Source organism: Bos indicus x Bos taurus, chromosome 6 (assembly GCF_003369695.1).
Source record: "Bos indicus x Bos taurus breed Angus x Brahman F1 hybrid chromosome 6, Bos_hybrid_MaternalHap_v2.0, whole genome shotgun sequence".
Taxonomy (NCBI): domain Eukaryota; kingdom Metazoa; phylum Chordata; class Mammalia; order Artiodactyla; family Bovidae; genus Bos; species Bos indicus x Bos taurus.
The window spans coordinates 97,225,445-97,245,391 of NC_040081.1; the positions used below are offsets into that span (position 1 = coordinate 97,225,445).

Consider the following 19,947-nt stretch of genomic DNA (forward strand, 5'->3'; position numbering starts at 1 on the left):
CTAGGTACAGCATAGGGTCTGAGAGTCTACTGTCTCGGCTAGCTCCCAGGAAATGCCAATGCTGCGGGTCCAAGCCCTTTTTAAGTAGCAGGGTTTTACAAAGAAATGGGAGGGTTTCTGCCCTGTTGTGCAGACTTCAGCACTACACTGCTAAACATAATCAGCACGTTAGACAACCTTAAAGAGGGGGTACTACTTTGCTGCTGGATCTGGGAGGCCCCAAAGGCCTGCATTCTGGAGGAACTGTAATTTCTGGGGTCACACCATGAATGGGAACATACACCGGATCAGGCCCAGTGACTGTGTAACCGCCTCACATTGTCTTTTCTGTAAGAACACACAGATGTGCAGACTGTTTAGCACAAGTCTTCCTTAAAAGAACTGAAGGTTCAGGCAGTGGACAAGAGGAAAGAAGGCTGGAACTAAGACAGCAACTCCAAAGTCGTCAGGTATTCAGGGTGGGGCTAGGCCCTAGCCTCCAGTCAAAAGCGTGTGGTGAAGGCACATAACAGGCACATACAACTCACAGGAATTCAACTGTCTTCACACGGAGAAACGACCCTGATGCACTGCTGGTGCAGGCGGAGAGGAGTGCCGCCACTATGGAAAACAGTGTGGTGGGTCCTCAAAAAATTAAACACTGAATTACTCCTTGAGCCAGCAATTCCACTTCTGGGTATATACCGAAAAGAACTGCAACGAGGAGCTGAGCAAACATTTGCATCCTCCTGTTCACAGCAGCGTTATTCAGACAGCCGAAACGCCCGTGTGTAGGTTTACAGTGGACAAACAAGATGTGGCCTATACATAAGAGTGGATGTAAAGCGAAGGACCACTACGTTCCGTAAATAATTCAGCAGCAGCTCTAAAAGCTCTGAAGATGCAAACTGTCTGGTGATTTGGATTATTATTCAGCTTTAAGAAGGAAATTCTGATACATGTTACAAACATGGATGAATCTTAAAGACAGTGAAACAGCCAGTTACAAGAAGACAAAATTGTCTTCTAAAACGTCCTCTAAAAATGACTACTTACATGAGGCATGGAGAATATATACAGACAGAAAGTAGAACACTGGTGAGCAGGGGCTGGGAAAATGAGGAGTTTTAAAGGCTGCACAATTTCAATGTGGGATGATGAAAAACTTCTGCAGTTAGTAGTGATGATTGTACAACAATGGAAATGCACTGAATGTCACTTAAAAATGATGAAAACGGTAAATTTACAGTCTATTTTACATTAAAAACCTTAATACATGCACACATACGTATAATGTATGCATATACATGTATGAAGTGAATAAATGCACCTAAATTATCAGTGGTCATACAAGGGTGGCAGAATTATAATTTTATTTTTATGTTATTTGAGCTCTTTCAAAATCCTACAGTAAAAAATTAATAAAAAATTAACTTAAAAACCGACTGTGGCATGTCACTGGATACTGCAGACCCCTGTCCACCTCGGTGTAGGGGTCTGTCCTCCGCAGGGTCTTTGGGGAACACAGAACCGCTCGGCCTCACAGAGAGACGTGGAGCTGCTCCCATCCATCCCTGACTCCTGCTTCCCCTGGGAACCTTTGCAGGTATAACTGGAAGAACACAATGGTAGCATCTACGCACTGGTTAAGGTATTTTCAGTGGAAAAGTTACTAGTGCCAATGGCATGGAGACTTCTGGCTAGAAGATAATCTGAGACAGAGAGAAAAGAGCATCCTCATTAACCACACACCTCCCCCTTCCCCTGTAAGCTGAGCATGTCGTGTTTTTTAAAAGGGGTAACAAAATTCAGAATTAAAATTGACAAAGAACGTATCCTTGTGGTCATTTTCTAACAACATAAGGTAAAACAGAATTAGCCGGAGAAAGGAAGGCAGGCTATCATGCTCCTTTCTGCTGTTGAAAAGGTTAAAAACCAGGTACCTAAAGTTTCTTGCCGTGAAATGTAATGATTTCCAAAATTTGGCCCAAATACAAATTTTATGTTCCAACTGACAACAAAGCTACGTGCAATTCACTAGACACGCACGTACTTTTCTGCCTTCCTACCTCTGCCTGGAGTAATTCTGATCATAGACTGAATGGGCATTCAGTAAGAATTTACTGAATGAGTGTCGTGATGATGGCAGCATGAGCTTCTCTGAGTAGCAGGCACATCGCCTCGTGGTTCACTAACGGAGGTCTGAAAATCCTAGTGTTTATCAAGAACAATTTACCAGTTGAATTTCCAAGTCCTATAGAAAACCATGATATAATAATCTAAGATATACTGGAACAAAGGTAAAACTTTTAGTGACAATTATCTGTATAACCTAAGCAAAGTTTTCAGGAAATCAAAAAATAAGGTAAAGCTCTGTTAATTAAAATATAGAGACTATTAACATGCAAGAGATAACACAGCAGCCAGCTTAGTACATACTGAGTATTGCTTCTTCTTCCTATTAGTTACTCTGCTTCTCAGCCAGGTTAGAACAGTTACTTTGCACATAAGCAAATACTTACATGGCCGAACACACTTCAGCTCAAGGAGGGAAAAAATACCCATGCAAAGAGTTGATTTAGATGATGAAGTAACAAATACTTAAAGCAGTGATGCTAAATGTTCCTGTAATTCCAACACTGATAGCTATTTCAGTCTCTTCCATCAGGACTAGCGTGTGCTCAGTCGCTGTCTCATCTGACTCTGAGACGTGACGGACTGTAGCCCGCCAGGCTCCTCTGTCCACGGGATTCTCCAGGCAAGGGTACTAGAGTGGGTCGCCGTTTCTTACTCCAGGGACGCTTCCTGACCCAGGGACTGAACCTGCACCTCTTGCACTGGCAGGCGGGTTCTTTATCGCTGTGCCAGTAGACCATCTGGTAGAGAACGGACACAGGCTCCGCAGACCGAGGGACCTGGGTTTGTGCCTCAACTTGACAATCATGACCGTGCCGTCATGAGATTGCTATGTAACCCTAGGAAACTCAAGCTTCCTCATGTCAATTTTTTTAAAAATAATTATTCCTATTTTTCATGGCTATGAGAACTAAATAAGAAAAAAGATGGCAAGCACTGGTACATGTCCAATGTACGTTCAGTAAATGAGAGTTTGATCCCCCATTTCTCTGCAGTACCTCCTTACTTGAGGATTTACTTAAACCTATCTTTCACTCTATCTCTTATTACTCAACCATTCAGAATGGATACTGTTTTCACTTATCCAGGTTTAAATTTTTTTTTGAACTTTACAACTGAACTAACACTCCTTTCTAAATATCAATCTGAATTTTCTGTATTGAAAATTATATAAATTTTATTTGTGCAGTAAAGGGTGATACATATTATATGAATTTTTGGTAGTCTGAATATATACCAAAAAAGAGAGAAAGAGATAATGTGTACAATTCTGGATCCATAAGACTTCAAGAAAAAAGTACTTCCTTAATAAATCTTATTATATGATAAGTGTTTTCAATTATTAAAGCTACTGCTTAGCAGATAAAGAGAGAGAAAATTTATACTGGACTTCCAGGAGCAACTTTGGTATCCGACAGCAAGACTCACTCCTGTTTTGTCCTTCTAGTTAAAAGCTGTCAACTATAATCGGCAAGGGAAACTAATTTCAGTTACCAAAAGGCACAGAGCTCTAACTGTGAGTGAGGTTTTGCATAGTCACAGCTAACTCACTCTGTGGTCACTGTCCATAAACGTTTTCAATGTATTAATGCACTCAATCCTTTTCATAAGCTTATGAGTATGTACTACTCTTATTATGAGGAAACTGAGGTTTACATTAAGTAACTTATTCAAGATCACGTAACTATTAGAAAAGAGTGAAGCTGGGATATAAACACAGGAAGTCTGACTCCAAAGCCTGTATTCTTTAGTATGTCAGTGGTTCTTAATCCCAATTAACTGATCTCTTTTTTTATAATACATACTTTATAGGCCTCTTTTACAATTCTAATATGAAGATCAGATAATGTTACCTACTTCCGAAAAATGAACATAATTCTTAATTGCAATGTGAGAGATAAAAAAAAATTTGTGTATTTCACTATAAAAATAATTTTAAATTATGATTTTAATTAGAAAATTTCAGGCAGAACTTGACCACTAACAACAAGTAAACTGCCTAGAAATTTCTAAACTGTTTGAGAGGACAGAACTGTCCTAATGGAGAATCCCTATACTGATGTATACTGACTTTCTGCTGTCTTAGAGATTCTGTCATGAGTTCCATTCTTTTGCTTTTTTCCTTTCAGTACACATGTTGAGATCCTTCCTCACCTTTACAAACAAAATTACACAATGTGTATACCTACATTATTTAGTCTCTATGAACGAATTTAAGGCACAAATAATTTTAAAAATTTAAAGTTCAGGAAGAACACAAGAGCACAGGTCTACTCTGGTAAAGAAATTAGTGTCAATTAAATTTAGCTCCAACCAGCACGTCTCTTGCCAACTAATTTCTTACCGCTTATTTTAAATTCAACAGCAGATTATATACTCTTTACTCTTTTAAGGCACTGAAGCTTTCCTTGCTTAGCAACTAAAGTTTATTATGGGAAAATCACATTTTGAGAAATAGTTATAGCATGTGTTGTAAAATTCAATCAATACCTCTTGTTGCCCAGTTTACAGTTAAATAATCCCCCTCCATCCACCCATGTGATCATGAAATAACAAAGTGGGGGGAGCCAAACCAAACCCCTTTCAAGCGCAGACCTGTTCTTTGGGATGCAGGCAGCTCACTGGCAGCAGGCAGTGTACCTGTTGTTCCAGGAGGCAGTGCATAAGCTGAAGACGTTGATGGAGCTCCTGGCCCGCCATGCTGGAAGGAAGCTCCAGAGGAAGGGGGAGGAGGGAAAGAGGCGGCAGGGCAGGAGGTAGGTGGAGGGGCCTGGTGCTGTGCTGGGTACAGCTGGGACTGCCCAGAGTAGGAAGAAGCAGAAGGAATGTAAGGGGTGTTAGGGTAAGCATTTGAGGTGGAAGGAGCAACAGGCTGCTGAGGTCGATACATTGCTGACCCCCCTGTTCCGAAGGAATACTGCTGGGCGGGTTGATAAGCTACACCAAGGAGAAGAAACAGAAATTTTAATTAGTTACAAATTTAATCAGACAGCAATGGAAAATCCAAGTGAACTCACTCTATGGAAATTTTCAATTCTTCTAGTAACAGTAAGTTACAACCAAACATTACCCACTTAAAATAATGTCATGCTTTTGATAGTCAGCTGCCCTAACTATATCAAAAGTCACTGGACCCAATATTTGAACCTTGCCGTTTCCAGATTGCTGCTGGCTATGAAAATCAAAGAACTGACCCTTTTCTGGGACTTCTATGCCTGTGAAAAGACTGCAGTGACATCTACTAGCCACCAGATGGAGCCATGCAGGAATGACACATCCTAAGCACACTCTCCTTTACAGTGCAAATTAAGGGACCTTGGTGGCCACTCAAGATCTCTCCCACCATAACAACTGCAGGGTGAGCACTACTGTTGTGAACCAGACTCCTTCTCCAACATCTAGTAAAATCATAAGCTACTCAAACTCCAGGCTTGAGCACAGTTCCAGATTAACAGGCAACTCTCTATGATCCCTGACAATTATATTTCTTACAGTACACAAAGTTGGTTAGTAAGGAATCAGGCAGTCAACTAATGTTTTAATACAAAGACTGGAACTCAAGATACCATTACCCTTTTGAGTGACCAGGCCCAGAATGTGAACCTCCACAGAGGGAATCTAATAGAACTGTGCTCAGTCTACTTTGAAGACAGACAGCACTTTCACACTGAGCACTGAGTGAAAAGCTGTATCAAATTTATATACATGTTAAGTAAGAACATACATCTTATTAGCACAGAATATCCTCATTAAGATCAGTTTTTGCTAGGCAATATCTTCGTGTTTTACCGTAGTTGGCTGTATAATTTTCTCCTTTTGAGATTTTCATTTTTGTTTAAATTTTAAAATAGTGATGATGTTTTCCCTTCCAAGTATAAATAGTTTCTTAAAAAAAATGAAAGCCAATGGAGAAACATCATTCTTATACATTTGTGAAGATTCATAGAATGTGCAAGGCCTGAAGGTAAACTACTGAAGTAAACTACACTGGGCACTAATGACGGTCAGCGGAGGCTCACCGACTGTACAACGCGCCACCGCGGGGCAGGGTGTCTGGCGGGGGGAGGCTGGGCACGGAGGCAGGAGGCATACTGACACTTTCTGGACTTTCCACTCCATTTTGCTGTGAATCTACAACTGCTCTAAAATATGGTCTATCCCTTAAAAAAAAAATGGAAGGTAACCACAAGAAACATCCCTTGGAGCCATTTTTCCAAAAATGGTTTGCATCACCTTGACTAAAGGAAAAGTATATGTCACCAAATAATTTCCAAAATTCTGTTTTTTTATGCCAAAATCATGGAACGACTGACTCTCTAGCAGGCTCAGGAACGGGAGGGAGAACCCACTGTTCGGAACGCAGTGACATGGGCGCTGTCTCCCGGCTCGTTGGTTCAGAACGCCTCTCAGAGAAACCAAGTTTCTCTACATCAAGGACTCAAGTCCTACACTGAATGGCTCTTTCTTCACTTGTTAAAACTGGTTTGATCACGGCTTTGGAACTCCAAGGTAAAGCGTCACGACACTGGAGAACACATGCTGCTGTGACAGGGCTTCGGGGTCACACTACTTACGCTGTGGCTGTGGATAAGGTGGTACCTGGGTGTGCACATGAGCTGGAGATGTGGGAAGCTGGGCGGCGGCAACATTTGGACTAATATTTCCATGCATTACGAAGCCTGGAGGTGGAGGATTTTCTCCCTAGGCAATGAGAATATGGTAAAAAGGAGGATTACCTTCGGAACCAAGAATCTTACCAGACGGATTTATAATCTCTGAAATGAAATTTTAAAAAAATTTTATGCAAAAAAAAGTTACACTCTATGCATACTGGTGTTTTCTGAGCAACACGTTGTACGTGATTTAAAGATTAGACAGGTCCAAAGTAATAACAGCGATGAATGGCAAGAGATGCTATAGCCTCATAAAATAGTATTGATATTTATAAAAAGTCACTAGGATTTTCCATCTCTACTAAATTCCATCCGTATCTAATGCTTTGGAAAGTAAGTATACATGCCACACGGGAATTTTTTTTTTCTTCTTTAGCATTTCTTGCAATGCTAAAAACAGGGGGAAAAAAAAAGAAAAGAAGAAAAGAAAAGGGAAAAAATCTTCAGTGAAATTAGATTTAAACTACCGATAGAACCCTGGTTGATGTTTTTCTAGTTCGAGTCAATTTAGAACTGTCAAGGAAGAGGAGAGTGATAAGAAAATAAGTTGTGCTAAAAAAAACACACAAAAAAACCCTGTTTCTTGCCTCCCAAAAGCACTAAACTGCAATAAGCAGACAAACAGATGGGGGTGGGGAACTCGAGGTAGGTAGAAGATACATAACTACATACATATTCAGGTGAGCAGAACTCTGCTCAAAGAGGGATAATGAAGGATATACCTGTGTGTCAGAGGGAGAGGCTGCAGGTGGATGGCTGGGAAGGGCGGTAGGAGTTTTGTTACTCCAGGTAGTGACAGTGGGGGCAATTCTAACCTGAATTGAACAAAGAAATACCAATCACAGAACATAAAAAAATGAAAATGTTAAAAGAAGAAAAAAAAAAATCCCTGAAGGCACTAACAGGCAGATGCAAAGCGAAAAAGAGCAGCGAGACAGCAGTGCACACGAGCCAGGCAGTTGGTTTCAGGGCAGCTGGGATTCCAAAAGAAAACACACATTCTGAAGAGGACAGGCAGAGGGAGATAGCAGAAAAATCAATACGGAAACTAAATCAAAGCACAAGAACAATGCCATTCAAGTGTCAGGAGTAAGTGGAGAAAGGTAGGTTCTGTAAGTAGGGAAAGAAAGAAGACATTCCGGGGGGTTGGGGGGGCAGTTATTGAGAAAAAAAGTGATTTTTGAAGCAGTAATTGTATTCATGCTACGATTGTATCTGTGGACATATTGCTATATACTTCCCTTTTCAGGACTTCATTAGAGCTACAAAAATCATGTTAGTTCTGTATGAGGCTTAGAGTCATACAATCGGAGAATATTAAAGATCATCCTATCTAATCCCTACTGTTTACCATGGAGGAAAAACAAGGCCCAGGGAAATGAAGGGGCTGGCTGAGGTCCAGAAAACTTGGGGTGATGGAGCTCGGGCTGATTCCACATCTGCTGACTCCCAGCCAGTGTTCGCTACACTGCACCGTGTTGCTTATACCCTGGAGTCCAGAGGCTTTCAAAATCAATTTTTAAAGCCATCAAAATATTTTTTGTCAAGTAAATCTTTGCAGAAACTCAATCATATCAACAATTAGTAGCCAAGATGTGCTGGTCGCAGTAAGAACTCCTGATGTGGCTTCCCTTTCATCCTTTTACTCCCGCTTGTAAGCCTTCCTTTAAAACCACAAGCCACTGCCCTTATTCAGCACACCATAAGCTTTAATCATGAAAAACTACTCTTAGTTCATGATTGAATTTGTTTTCCTTTTCTTAAACTAGCGGACCACTAGGTCAAAGTATAACAAAAGTCTTTTAAGGTTTCCACTTTTTCCCTGAAAGACAAGATGAACTTGAGGACTCAGGGAGTAAACCTGTCTTCTCCCAAAGAAGAGAACGCCTTACTTTAGTGCCCCGAGAGGTCGAACTCAAGGTGCTGAGCTGAGGAGTTCTAATCCTGTTAACTATTACCTAGCTGACAAATTCTTAAATTTGTCAAATTTTAAGACAAATTCATGTCTTAAAATCCTGATTAGTGACTGGCTTCTCCACCACCTTTCAGCTTCCCAGCCATCACCTGATGTGCCCTCCCTATGTAACAGGTTTCTAAGACTAGCAATGAGGGTGGGGAATTTATTGTTTTGCCTACCAACACACCCTCAACAGGGAGAATACAGGCAAGCTCTTAGATTTGTATTTGTCAAATGAATGAAAAAATAATCAAAGCAGAGTAGTATAGATAGTTATAATTATATTCAAACGTAACCAATCTTGATTAAGTACCAAGCAAAAGCATAACTGACAAAAAAGCATGAATCTTTTTCAGTTTTTAAGGTTTTATGCTTATTTTTGCTACAACAAAATGTAAAAATGACTCCATCAATTCTACTAGCAATCTGTTCTATTTTAATATGGGCAGAGTACCTGCTAACTTGGTTATAAATCAAGACTATTTATTATTTATGAAAATAAATTTTATTTAAGAACATGAAGGTTATCTGGCCTGGAAATACAAGTTTCTACATGGAATAGCAAAAGACAATAAGAGGCCCCATTTTATACCATTAACCATTTGCTAATTTTTATTTAATAAATAAATGAGTTAATTAATAACCACTTCGCACTGCCCATGACCTACAACTTCATAAACCTTTGGTCATTTGCTTTTCTCTTTACAAGTTGTTAAAAAAAAAAAACACAACAACTTGGATTCTGCATACTCTACTGTGCTGATACAGAAGACACAGAACACCCACACTAGTGACTCAGAAAATATACCTTAGAAAAAGACTATTTTCTAAAAATGTTAAAAAAAAAAAGTAACCAAGTCACCCACAAAATTGTTCTCATTTTACTAACAGTTTGTTACATGAATCAAATTGTAAAAATTTCAGATGTACATGTGCAATATGTTTGAGTGATGGAGAAATAAGAAATCTCCCTAGCTTAAACTATATCTAATTTATCAATTATTTGACTAGATTAGAGGGATAATTAAAAAAAATGTATCATAAATGCTACTTTCAAGGATAGAAAAATTATAACCATTAAAACAGTATGTTGTCTACAGTTTCATCACAGGCCTCTTCCCCAACAAACTAAAACCACCAATGTGACATACATAAACGTTCCTACTCAGTCTGGACCGTATCACTCACATGGGGATAGTACTGTTGAGCTGGAACTCTTGGCATCTGTGCGTGGCCAGCACCAGGTCCAGGCCTGTTCTTGGGCACTTGATGCCTCTCATAAGGAATTTTGGGTGATTCTTGTGGTCCTGGTATTGGATCTCCTTGTGCTCTACAAAGTCTGTCTCGAAGCTGCACAATATTTGGCTATAAGAAGCAATGGAAGAAAGCCACGCAAATTATTAAAGAGTTCACCCAACTAAATATGACACATTGATCTTAAAGTAAGCATGATCATTCATACGATTTTTGTTCATATGCTGTGTATTACACCACAGACTCTGGCACATCAGGGTTTGACGTCACGGTTTCCAATATTCAAGACTGGCACCAAAGGTCCACTATATACAGTGTAACCTGTCATTTAACTGAGGAGGCACGTGAGTCACGCCCGCCGCGCGGCGGTACCAAGACTGTCACCCGTCCTCACTGCTTGTTTGTCGTCTTCTTGTAGTGACAGGTGAGCAACGCTCACAAACCACAAAAGCACAAAAGCTGGAAAAACCACAAAACCACAGAAGCTGAAAAGAATACAACTTTGTTTCTCTGTAGGGAAAAAAAGGCTCCGAAAGAGAATCAACTGCTAAAGATAGTGATGGAAGAAAATGGTGATCCATGTAAGAGATGAAAATTAATTAAAAGAGAGATGCTTGAAATAAATTAAGAGTCAGATGTTAAATTCAGGGCAGCTCACATGGATCTACAATTATATGGATCTCCAGTAAGTATGAGTTGACCATATACATATGTTAAAATGTTTTAGCAACACTTCATTTTAGTATCTAAAAATTATACATTTCTATAAATTCATTAAAGGTTTAAAGACATCACTTAAACTCTGTGGGTATACTTAGGTAAACTAGTCTTTTATGGAGAAGAACTATACCATAATGATATTACAAAGTCTCAGAAAATATTCTCCAGAAAATACTAAGGGTATACTGATATATATAGTAGGAAGTAATGTCAAAATTAAAATTTTTACACAAAGAATGTTCTTTAAAAGTCCAAAGAAAAGCATGAAGAATAATGTATATAAAATGTATGTGACTATAAACAGTATTAAAAATGAAGAGCTTACTTCTTAGGCTAGAAGATCTAAAGGTCTTAAGAGAAAGTTAGTCTTAAGATTAAGGGTCTTAGACCTCAATATAATAATGAGACTCTATTAAGTAGAAAATCCTATAAAACTATTAAACCAAAGTCATTTTAAAGATTTTGTTTCTACTCCACTTAATGTTCTCATTAACAGTTAAGATGTGAGCTGGATCCTACATGTGAGTGGATATAAAACCAACTGGTGTCCTACCTCTGCAGTCCCGGGACACGGGTATAAGTATTTTTACTCAATGAAATGTATTGCTATGCCCTAGAACAGACAAAATACTGAAAACTAAAAAATTTGTCAAAAACTGAATGAAGTTTAGAATAAAAAGATCAGTAATAAGAAAAGGCTCAAAATTAAGCTCTAGCAGATATACAATGCAGAGTCACTTGTGAGTTTGGAAATTCCCGCAGGGAAAGGATTTTGGCAATCTTAGTTATCACTACATATTCAGTCGCTTGCTGAACTGAACAATATGAAATGAATAACTGAAATGAACAAATATGAACAAGGCTGAGTTATTTCACACCAAATAAGGACACTAAATTATGTGTGTAATGTAGTGTTCTCTGCCTTGGATACTTTAAAAATATACTCGCCTATAGACAGCACCAGACTGAAATAGCATATAGAATGAACGGATACATTATTACCTGGAGTGTCATTTGTGGGGATTTTAAAACCACAACTCCAATTTGGTTAAGTATTAACATTTATAGCTTTTCAACACAGAAGACACCTACAAAGAATCTTGTGCACAGAATCAGCATTTGGCTTAAGAAATAAACTGGTTCTTTTCCTACTCATTTTCCTCAAATACTATGCCCTTAAGTACAAAGGGAAGAAGACTCTATCTCTGACGTAGCCTGCATACACCTAAAATTAACCTTGAAGACTCGTCAGTAATATTCACCAATAGTTAAGTGATAGAAACTCAACTGCTCCAACTAGTACATTTATGTTTAATGCTGTGTGCTATCTACTGAACTCACCTTACTCATACATTAAAAGAAGAAAAATGGCCAGTTCTAATTACCTGGTTGGTGTTTTCAGGAAGAAAAGCCAAGGCTGCAGCAATACTGCCTTGGGCTGCCAACAAATTGGCATACTGACTCATTTTCTCAGCCAAAAGAACTCCTACAGTATTAGTGTCCATGGCTTGGGTGAGTTGTACAGCTTTTCGCAGGATGACAACTTTCTCAATCAGATCCTGAATGAGAAAAAGAAGGGGGAGTGAAGGAGAATTGGACAATGATACCAAGATGTATACTGAGAGGAAGCAGGAAAAAGATAAGGCGTTACGAACAGCTCTAAAGCCTACCAAAGTACAGTGTTCATTATCACCAATATTTAAAAGCTCTAAAGAGTGGACGACCATTTAGGTAACTAAAAAAGCAAGGAGGAAGAAGGTCTTCTACACATGGTTAAAGCACAGGTTGCCATCTTCTCCTAAACATCCTTCAACTGCCAGATACTTGTCTTGTGAGTTAAAACAGGCAAGTATCCGAAATGAAAGTGACAGGCACATGTCCGAAGGCAGAACCTGGGTCCCAGGAGGTAGAAGAGAAAATATTATACTATAAAAATAGTAGTACGATGAGTTGACCTCCAAACAGGCTTAGTATTTCAAACCCCAAGTTTCTCACACTGCTCTCCAATACCCATTTCAACAACGGAGAGCTATGCATCAGGTATAAGGTACAAGAATATCCCATCTGCCCTTCCTAAGTACACCAATCCATCTTGAATTGTGGGGAAAAAAAGTGTTTTCTCTCAGAAGCACTTAGAAGGAAAAACCTTGATTCCTACAAGACTTTTGGTTTCAGTAGTGATCTTTAAAGCCACAAGCCTACTAAGAAAATCTTTGCTGAGAGAAAACAAACAGACTGAGATTTCTTGGGACTCTGCTGACTAAATGGTTAGGGGGAAAAAAAAATCTAAATATACAGTTACTCAACACCTGACCATAGTCCCCAGACTTTTTTACTTTCTCTCTTGCCATGTATTAGTGCTACATGGGATTCTGTTTATCTTTACACTCATTTCTCCTGAACTGTGAAGACAGTCTGCTGGTACGGAGGACTCCTCCCACTCCTGACCCCATTGGGTTTCCCAGCCCAAGGCAGACAGGATCCCTGGAGGCAGAGGAGGAGCATGAGGAAAAGAGGCAAACTGGCTTCCACATGCTACTGCCGCTTACTTTCCTCACTATCATATTCCAATTTCGTCCTCATAGACAGCTGCACTCCCAGTTCACTATGCCATCATCTCAAACGTTGCCCTTCCAAATACAGCAGTAAATCCACATAATTATCCAGCCAAAGAATTAAAGTGTAATTAAGTAGGGTGAAAGCAGTGAACACCTGGAATAAATCAGTCTCTAGAACATAAGCAGGGGTGAAAGACAGCACTGGAGAGGAAGCACCTTTTGTTTCAAAGATACTAACCTGGAGGGACAAAGGACTGCTACCGTCTTGAGCTTTAGTCCAACATGCAATTAGTTTCTCTACATTCCCTGCACAAATGTAGCAGAGACAGGCCTGAGTCTGCAGGAGGCTATCGCCGTCACTTTCAAGTCTGGTTCCCAGAAGATCTGTAGAGGAAAACAAATAAGTTTATACACAAGGCACTCTGTGTACAAGGTCATGAGCTGCCCAGCAATATTTTCAGAGGTATGGATCAAACTTTATAACCATTGAGTAGCAGGCAGAAATAAAATCACTGTCATGTAAATATTCAGTAAATACTTACTGTTAAATGAGTGGTGTGACAGATTATATATAATAAACAATTTCACAAGATTCTATATCTAGCCATAGAATAAATTTCTCATTACATTAGAAAAAATTAAAAGTGGGAACAATATTTGAACACAAAAATCCTAATGAACATTTAACTGCATTTTATCTTGTCCAGGTACTTTTGTAAGCAGTGGACTAAAATATAGCACATTTGGAGTAAATATGAATAAGTAGGACTATGCTGAATTATTTATAATAATAAAGTTAATATCTTATAATTTTTCTATTCTCATAATACTTTCAAGGTTATTCATTTTTATACCAGCAACCTAAAGCTTCTGTTCTTGCATATAATAAACATTATGTCTGAGCTATCAGAGTTTAGTCATGGCCTTTAACAGTAATTTCTACTTATATGGCTCAGAGGTTTAAGTGTCTGCCTGCAATGCGGGAGACCAGGGTTCGATCCCTGGGTGGGGAAGATTCCCCTGGAGAATGAAATGGCAACCCACTCCTGTATTCTTGCCTGGAGAATCCCATGGATGGAGGAACCTGGTGGGCTACAGTCCACGGGGTTGCAATGAGTCGGACACGACTGAGAGACTTCACTTTCACTTATTTGCTAATAATTGTTTGCCATTTTAGACAAACCAGGATCCTCCATCCATGGGATTCTCCAGGCAAGAGTACTGGAGTGGGCTGCCATTTCCTTCTTCAGGGGAACTTATTTTTTCAAGCTAACACTTATTAACAGAGGGCTGATTATGTGCCATTTTACATATGAATAGACTAAGGCTTAGAAATGAATTTTTCCTAGTTCATACAGTTGGTAAGTAGCAAATGCAAAAGTCTCAGTGTGGTCTGTGTGAAATCAAAATCATTATACAATATTTTTTAAAAAATGACTAGAAGTTATGGAGAAATGACACAGTCAATACTTCTGAGAAAAGCATTCAAATGAGAACTTCATTTTCTTGTCTGTGATTAGTAGTAGGTTCACAAAAATTTCTAAATAAAATCTGTCACTAATTTTACTTACAATGTATCATGCCATGTATGTCATATAAAATTCATTTTCTTACCACAAAGGGCGGAAAATTCATCTGATTTAGCGTAAGTCAACACTGCAGCTAACGCCTCTCTCCAATTTTTAAGATCACAAGACTCAACAATCTCTCTCCAGTTCTTCATCACTACTGCAGTGATTAGCTTGGGGAAGGAAAACCAAGGGACAATTAAAAGCCTTTGGTATACTAATAAAAATTAACTCTGGCTAATCAATTACATCTTTCAACTTCTTTTGACAGTATTTCATGCAAAATAAAGGAGCAGCAAAGTACATCCTTTAGCCAACTGACATAAAAAAAAAAACCATATGATTTTCTCTCAAAGAAAAAAGTCACAGTAGCCTATTTTACAAAAGGCTAAGAAGGAAAACTATATATGGTGTTAAAAAACATTCCTGGCCAAGAAAGTACTAGGGGCAAAGTCCTAGGAGAGAAAGGGAACAGGCTGTGTGAGGAGGTGAAAGGCAGCCAGTGGGGCAGAAAGGGGACACAGGTGGGACCGACACGACACAAGCCTGGAGACGAACCGCAACCCAGGCTGGCAGGACTGAGCGCTGGGCAACTTTTATGGGAAGAAATCGAGTACCGTCGAGCAGGGGGCTTAAAAACCTATAGACCCTCTGCACCAGAAATTCCTTTCCGAGGATCTCAGCCTCGTTAAACAATTAGAAATTTGTACAAATCTTTAGGCACAATAAGGATGTTTACCACTGTCTTAATTATATTAGGAAAATGTAAGAAACTACTACTAAACATCTCAAAATAAGGGAAATGATATCTCCCTCCTATAGAATATTATAGGGCAATTAAAATTTTTTGTAAGAAGCTTCAATGATATGGGAAAATGATTACAACGTAAGTGACAGTGTCTGTAAGTAAAACAACACACATATGTACTTCTAGAATCTTGATTCTGTTTTTAAAAGTTCTACAAACGCACAGAGAGATATACAAGAGGTTATGTACCAATCTGACTGAAGAATCAGGAAGTATTACAATGTTTATCTTTAACATTTTCTATGTTCTAATTTTTCTACAGTAAAAATATGAAAAGCATTTTAATTAAAAAAATTATATATATAAACGACAAAAACCTGGGACAATCATGCCAACCTGTTAACAATAACTAATTTCTGGGTTAAAGGATTATGGGTGGTTTTTTGGTTCTTCACTGTTTTCTCCCTTTTAATTATCTATAATGAGTGCTTTGCTTTTTACAAACAAATACTATTATTTATTATTAAAATAACATACCCTGGTAATTTTGCTTTGGGATTTTGCAAAGTATTTCTTCTGGGTTCGAGCTAAGAGTTCTTGTCCACCCGCTATGGCCAATATAATGGCATCAGCCATGCGGTTATCATGTAAACAGAGGTCAACAGCACTCTCGAAGTTACCCGTTAGCAAAGCCTGAGTAATTAAGCCATCAATATCTGCAATAAAGATATAATACACCCAAGTTAATAAAATTTTTTGTTACAAGAAAAAAAACACTACATCTATCTAGTACACATTCAGCAGAAAACACAAAGTTGAATTCTGAATATTACTGGGAGGTTAATCTCTATCACAAACTGCTGATATCTACAGAAACATACTGAGATGCATGTAAATAAAATTAGGTAAAATAACATATTTTTCAGATTGCTTAAATGTAATAATAAAGATCCTTTACAGTTTTATCACATAGGTATCAGATCATGCCATCATTTTTAAGGTACTGATTACATGTACTAAATGATAACTGAGTTCTTTTCAACCTTTACCACATGTGACAAAATGTTTCTAACTTAAACTCAGGGACTATTTGCTTTCAAATGGTTAAAAAATTTGATATCAAAACCAACAGATACTTACCCCCACTGACAGAGATGTTAAATGTTCCTCCAGCTGCTGGTAGAAATTCAGATTCTTGTTTTTCCTCTTTAATTTGCTAAAGAGATGGAAAGAGCAGCAACTTAGCCAGAATGGAACTACAATAATTTACCAGCAAAACAAGATTTAAATATGATTACTTACTGACTAGATGACATGCCAAGTTATTTCAGAGAAGCTCTCAGATTCAAGTTTACACTAAAATCTATGACATCCTTAAGAATTAACTCTTATCAGATAATCATAAATAAAATCCAAAGTCATCAGAAATAACGTGAAGCAAACTTAAATGTACATATTCACACTGGTGGCTCAGAAGATACTGAGGCTGAAGTCTTTTTCTTAGATATCTCAACTAAGAGTAGCCTGAGACACACAAAGTATGTTTTAAATTACATTACATTTAGATCTTAAAAGCAACTTTGCTTCCATACATCTAAAAACTTCTGTCCAGTAGGTGTAGTTGTAAGAGTCTTTTGGTTGTAACTGACTCAGTTGTAGAAAAAAAATAATGCTTGGCATCCTTATATAAATGCAATGTAAAGAGTTATTTATCAATATATTCAAATTCAATTAGAGATTTTGTGTTCACTTCAACTAATCATACCCGGAACTATAGGCTGGTCTGGTAAAAATGTACACAGTTCTGTTATAAATTTCTGAAACTAGCTGTAAGACTGAGTAAAAATAAATTAAATATCTTCTTTCTTTAGAAGAAAAGAAATGTAATAGAGGCATACTGCTGGCAAATATTTTAAATACTTTCTCTTCAATGCATAAAAGTTCAAAAGAAGACAAAAAATAATATATTTCAGATTACAGAGGAACTAAAAGAAAAAACACGTCTGTCTTACATGAGATAAAATGTTATCTTCTGTGCTCCTGTTACCTATACATTTGAATCTTAGCACCCAGTATTCAAAGTCAGGAGCATTTTTGAATTGGATAATTTTAGTGTAGCACAAAGTATAGCATCATCTGTGAATGATGTTAAATTTAGTTAAATTAGTTAAAATTGACTATTACAGGAAAATAACCATAATCTTAATTCTTTCCCTAACAAAAGAGAAGCATTTTAGGATTTAAAAACTGAAATAAACTTTTAAAACTTTATTCATATTGTACTGATGGGCTCAGTTGTGTCCAACTTTGTGACCCCATGGACTGTAGCCTGCCTGGCTCCTCTGTCCATGGAATTTTCCAGGCAAGAATACTGAAGTGGATTGCCATTTCCTCCTCCAGGGGACCATCCTGACCCAGGGATTGAGCTTGTGTTTCTTGCATCTCCTGCACCTGCAGGAGTTTTTATACCACTGTACCACCTGGGAAGCACTGAGGAACAAATCAGATACTGATCTGATTATATTCACTAAAAAATATTCCCAAAAGATCTTTTTTTCTCTTAATGTTTCAAATTTGCTTTCAAAAAACAAATAAACCCTTATATTTGGACTTATAAATTATACACAAAGCCAAAATATGCACAATTTATTATGTAATGTGTATCTTTAATGTCTAAACTACTATGTTTTATTTTATATAATTATAGCATTATCAGGATTAAAGAGAAGATATGACCACCTTAAACATTTTTTTCAAATATTCTGAAAGCAAATATTGATGACTACTGCTTTATTACATACATGCTGCTGCTGCTGCTAAGTCACTTCAGTCGTGTCCGACTCTGTGCAACCCCATAGACGGCAGCCCACCAGGCTGTCCCGTCCCTGGGATCCTCCAGGCAAGAACACTGGAGTGGGCTGCCATTTCCTTCTCCAGTGCATGGAAGTGAAAAGTGAAAGTGAAGTCGCTCAGTCGTGTCCGACCCTCAGCGACCCCATGGACTGCAGCCTTCCAGGCTCCTCCATCCATGGGATTTTCCAGGCAAGAGTACTAGAATGGGGTGCCATTGCCTTCTCCGTGTTACATACATATATACCTATTAATTTATGAGTGGATTTCTAAACAATTCTCTATTTGTATAGAAAGGGTAAGTCCAGCTGTATACAAATCAAAGTATCTTTCTTGAATGTACCCTACAATTCTAGGTATTCCCAAAATTAGTTCAAATTTTTAGTAAGATTTTATGCATACCCTTTATTCTTGAGTCAAATAAATTCTTGAAGATCCAATTCTAAGGAAAATATTTATAATAATTATCTTGTCTTGTAATTGTCTAAATTTAAAGAGGAATTATTTTTATAACTTAGTAAAAGGCTGTAAGAAACTTTACATAGTCAGGATATCTCCATATCAAAAAGAACAATGAAAAAGTCTAATATGAGATGAGAAACAAGAACCTGTTGATTAATTTTCCAAGATGAAAGAAATATAATTAGAAAGCAAGAAAAGTAAATTACAGAATTATTTATTAGTGGTTTAAAAAACACCCAGAAAATTAAAAAGAAAAAAAATTAATGATACAACTCTGTGCTCAAGGACTCTTTTTTATAGTTATAAAAATGATACATATAGTTATAAAAATGATACAACTCTGTGCTCAAGGACTCTTTTTTACAGTTATAAAAATGGTCACTATAACTCTGGATGCATTTTCTACTGAGTCAGAACAATCAGATTATTAGTGAAATATTCTTTATTTGGGCTTCCCTGGTAGCTTAGATGGTAAAGCATAAATCTACCCACAATGCAGGAGATGAGGGTGGATTCTTTACTTGGACTCAAAATTAAAGATTAATTCAAAGGCCTATGCCATTGATCGTGAGCCCTAAATTTACTTGGACTCAAAATTAAAGATTAATTCAGAGGCCTATGCCACTGATCGTGAGCCCTAAATATTAACAAGCCAAGAAAAAACATTAATGTTGCATGCAATGCAATGTGGATTTCTGAACAAAATCTTTTTTCAGTTTGACATCCTGATATACTCACATCAGCTGTTAATTTTAAACCAGATAATCCAGAAGCTAGGTCAGAGAACTGAAGACTTTAGAGATGGTATGTGCTTAGTCACTCAGTCGTGTCCGACTCTTTGTGACCCTGTGGACTGTAGCCCGCCAGGCTCCTCTGTCCACGGGATTCTCTAAGCAAGAATACTGGAGTGGGTTGCCATGCCTTCCTCCAGGGAATCTTCCCAACCCAGGGACTGAACCCAGGTCTCCTGCACTGCAGGTAGATTCTTCCATCTGAGCCATCAGGGAAGCCCTTAGAGATGGTACTTCTGTCAAATTAGTAA

At 38.0% G+C, this 19,947-nt stretch overlaps 1 protein-coding gene across 19 annotated transcripts in view; it reads right to left on the reverse strand.

Annotated features, from left to right (window-relative positions):
• SEC31A (SEC31 homolog A, COPII coat complex component) overlaps positions 1-19,947 on the reverse strand; it is a 60,113-nt gene that overhangs the window by 11,162 nt on the left and 29,004 nt on the right. For 9 of the 19 annotated variants that reach the window (XM_027544894.1, XM_027544897.1, XM_027544896.1 and 6 more), the window contains 8 exons: positions 16,734-16,809; positions 16,131-16,309; positions 14,892-15,018; positions 13,516-13,661; positions 12,105-12,278; positions 9,934-10,110; positions 6,690-6,816; positions 4,711-5,052 (listed from right to left, as the gene is read on the reverse strand). In XM_027544894.1, the coding sequence (XP_027400695.1) occupies positions 4,711-5,052; positions 6,690-6,816; positions 9,934-10,110; positions 12,105-12,278; positions 13,516-13,661; positions 14,892-15,018; positions 16,131-16,309; positions 16,734-16,809 (1,348 nt within the window). The remainder of the gene's footprint in view (positions 1-4,710; positions 5,053-6,689; positions 6,817-9,933; positions 10,111-12,104; positions 12,279-13,515; positions 13,662-14,891; positions 15,019-16,130; positions 16,310-16,733; positions 16,810-19,947) is intronic. The other 10 variants (XM_027544898.1, XM_027544910.1, XM_027544895.1 and 7 more) reach the window with 2 other exon arrangements.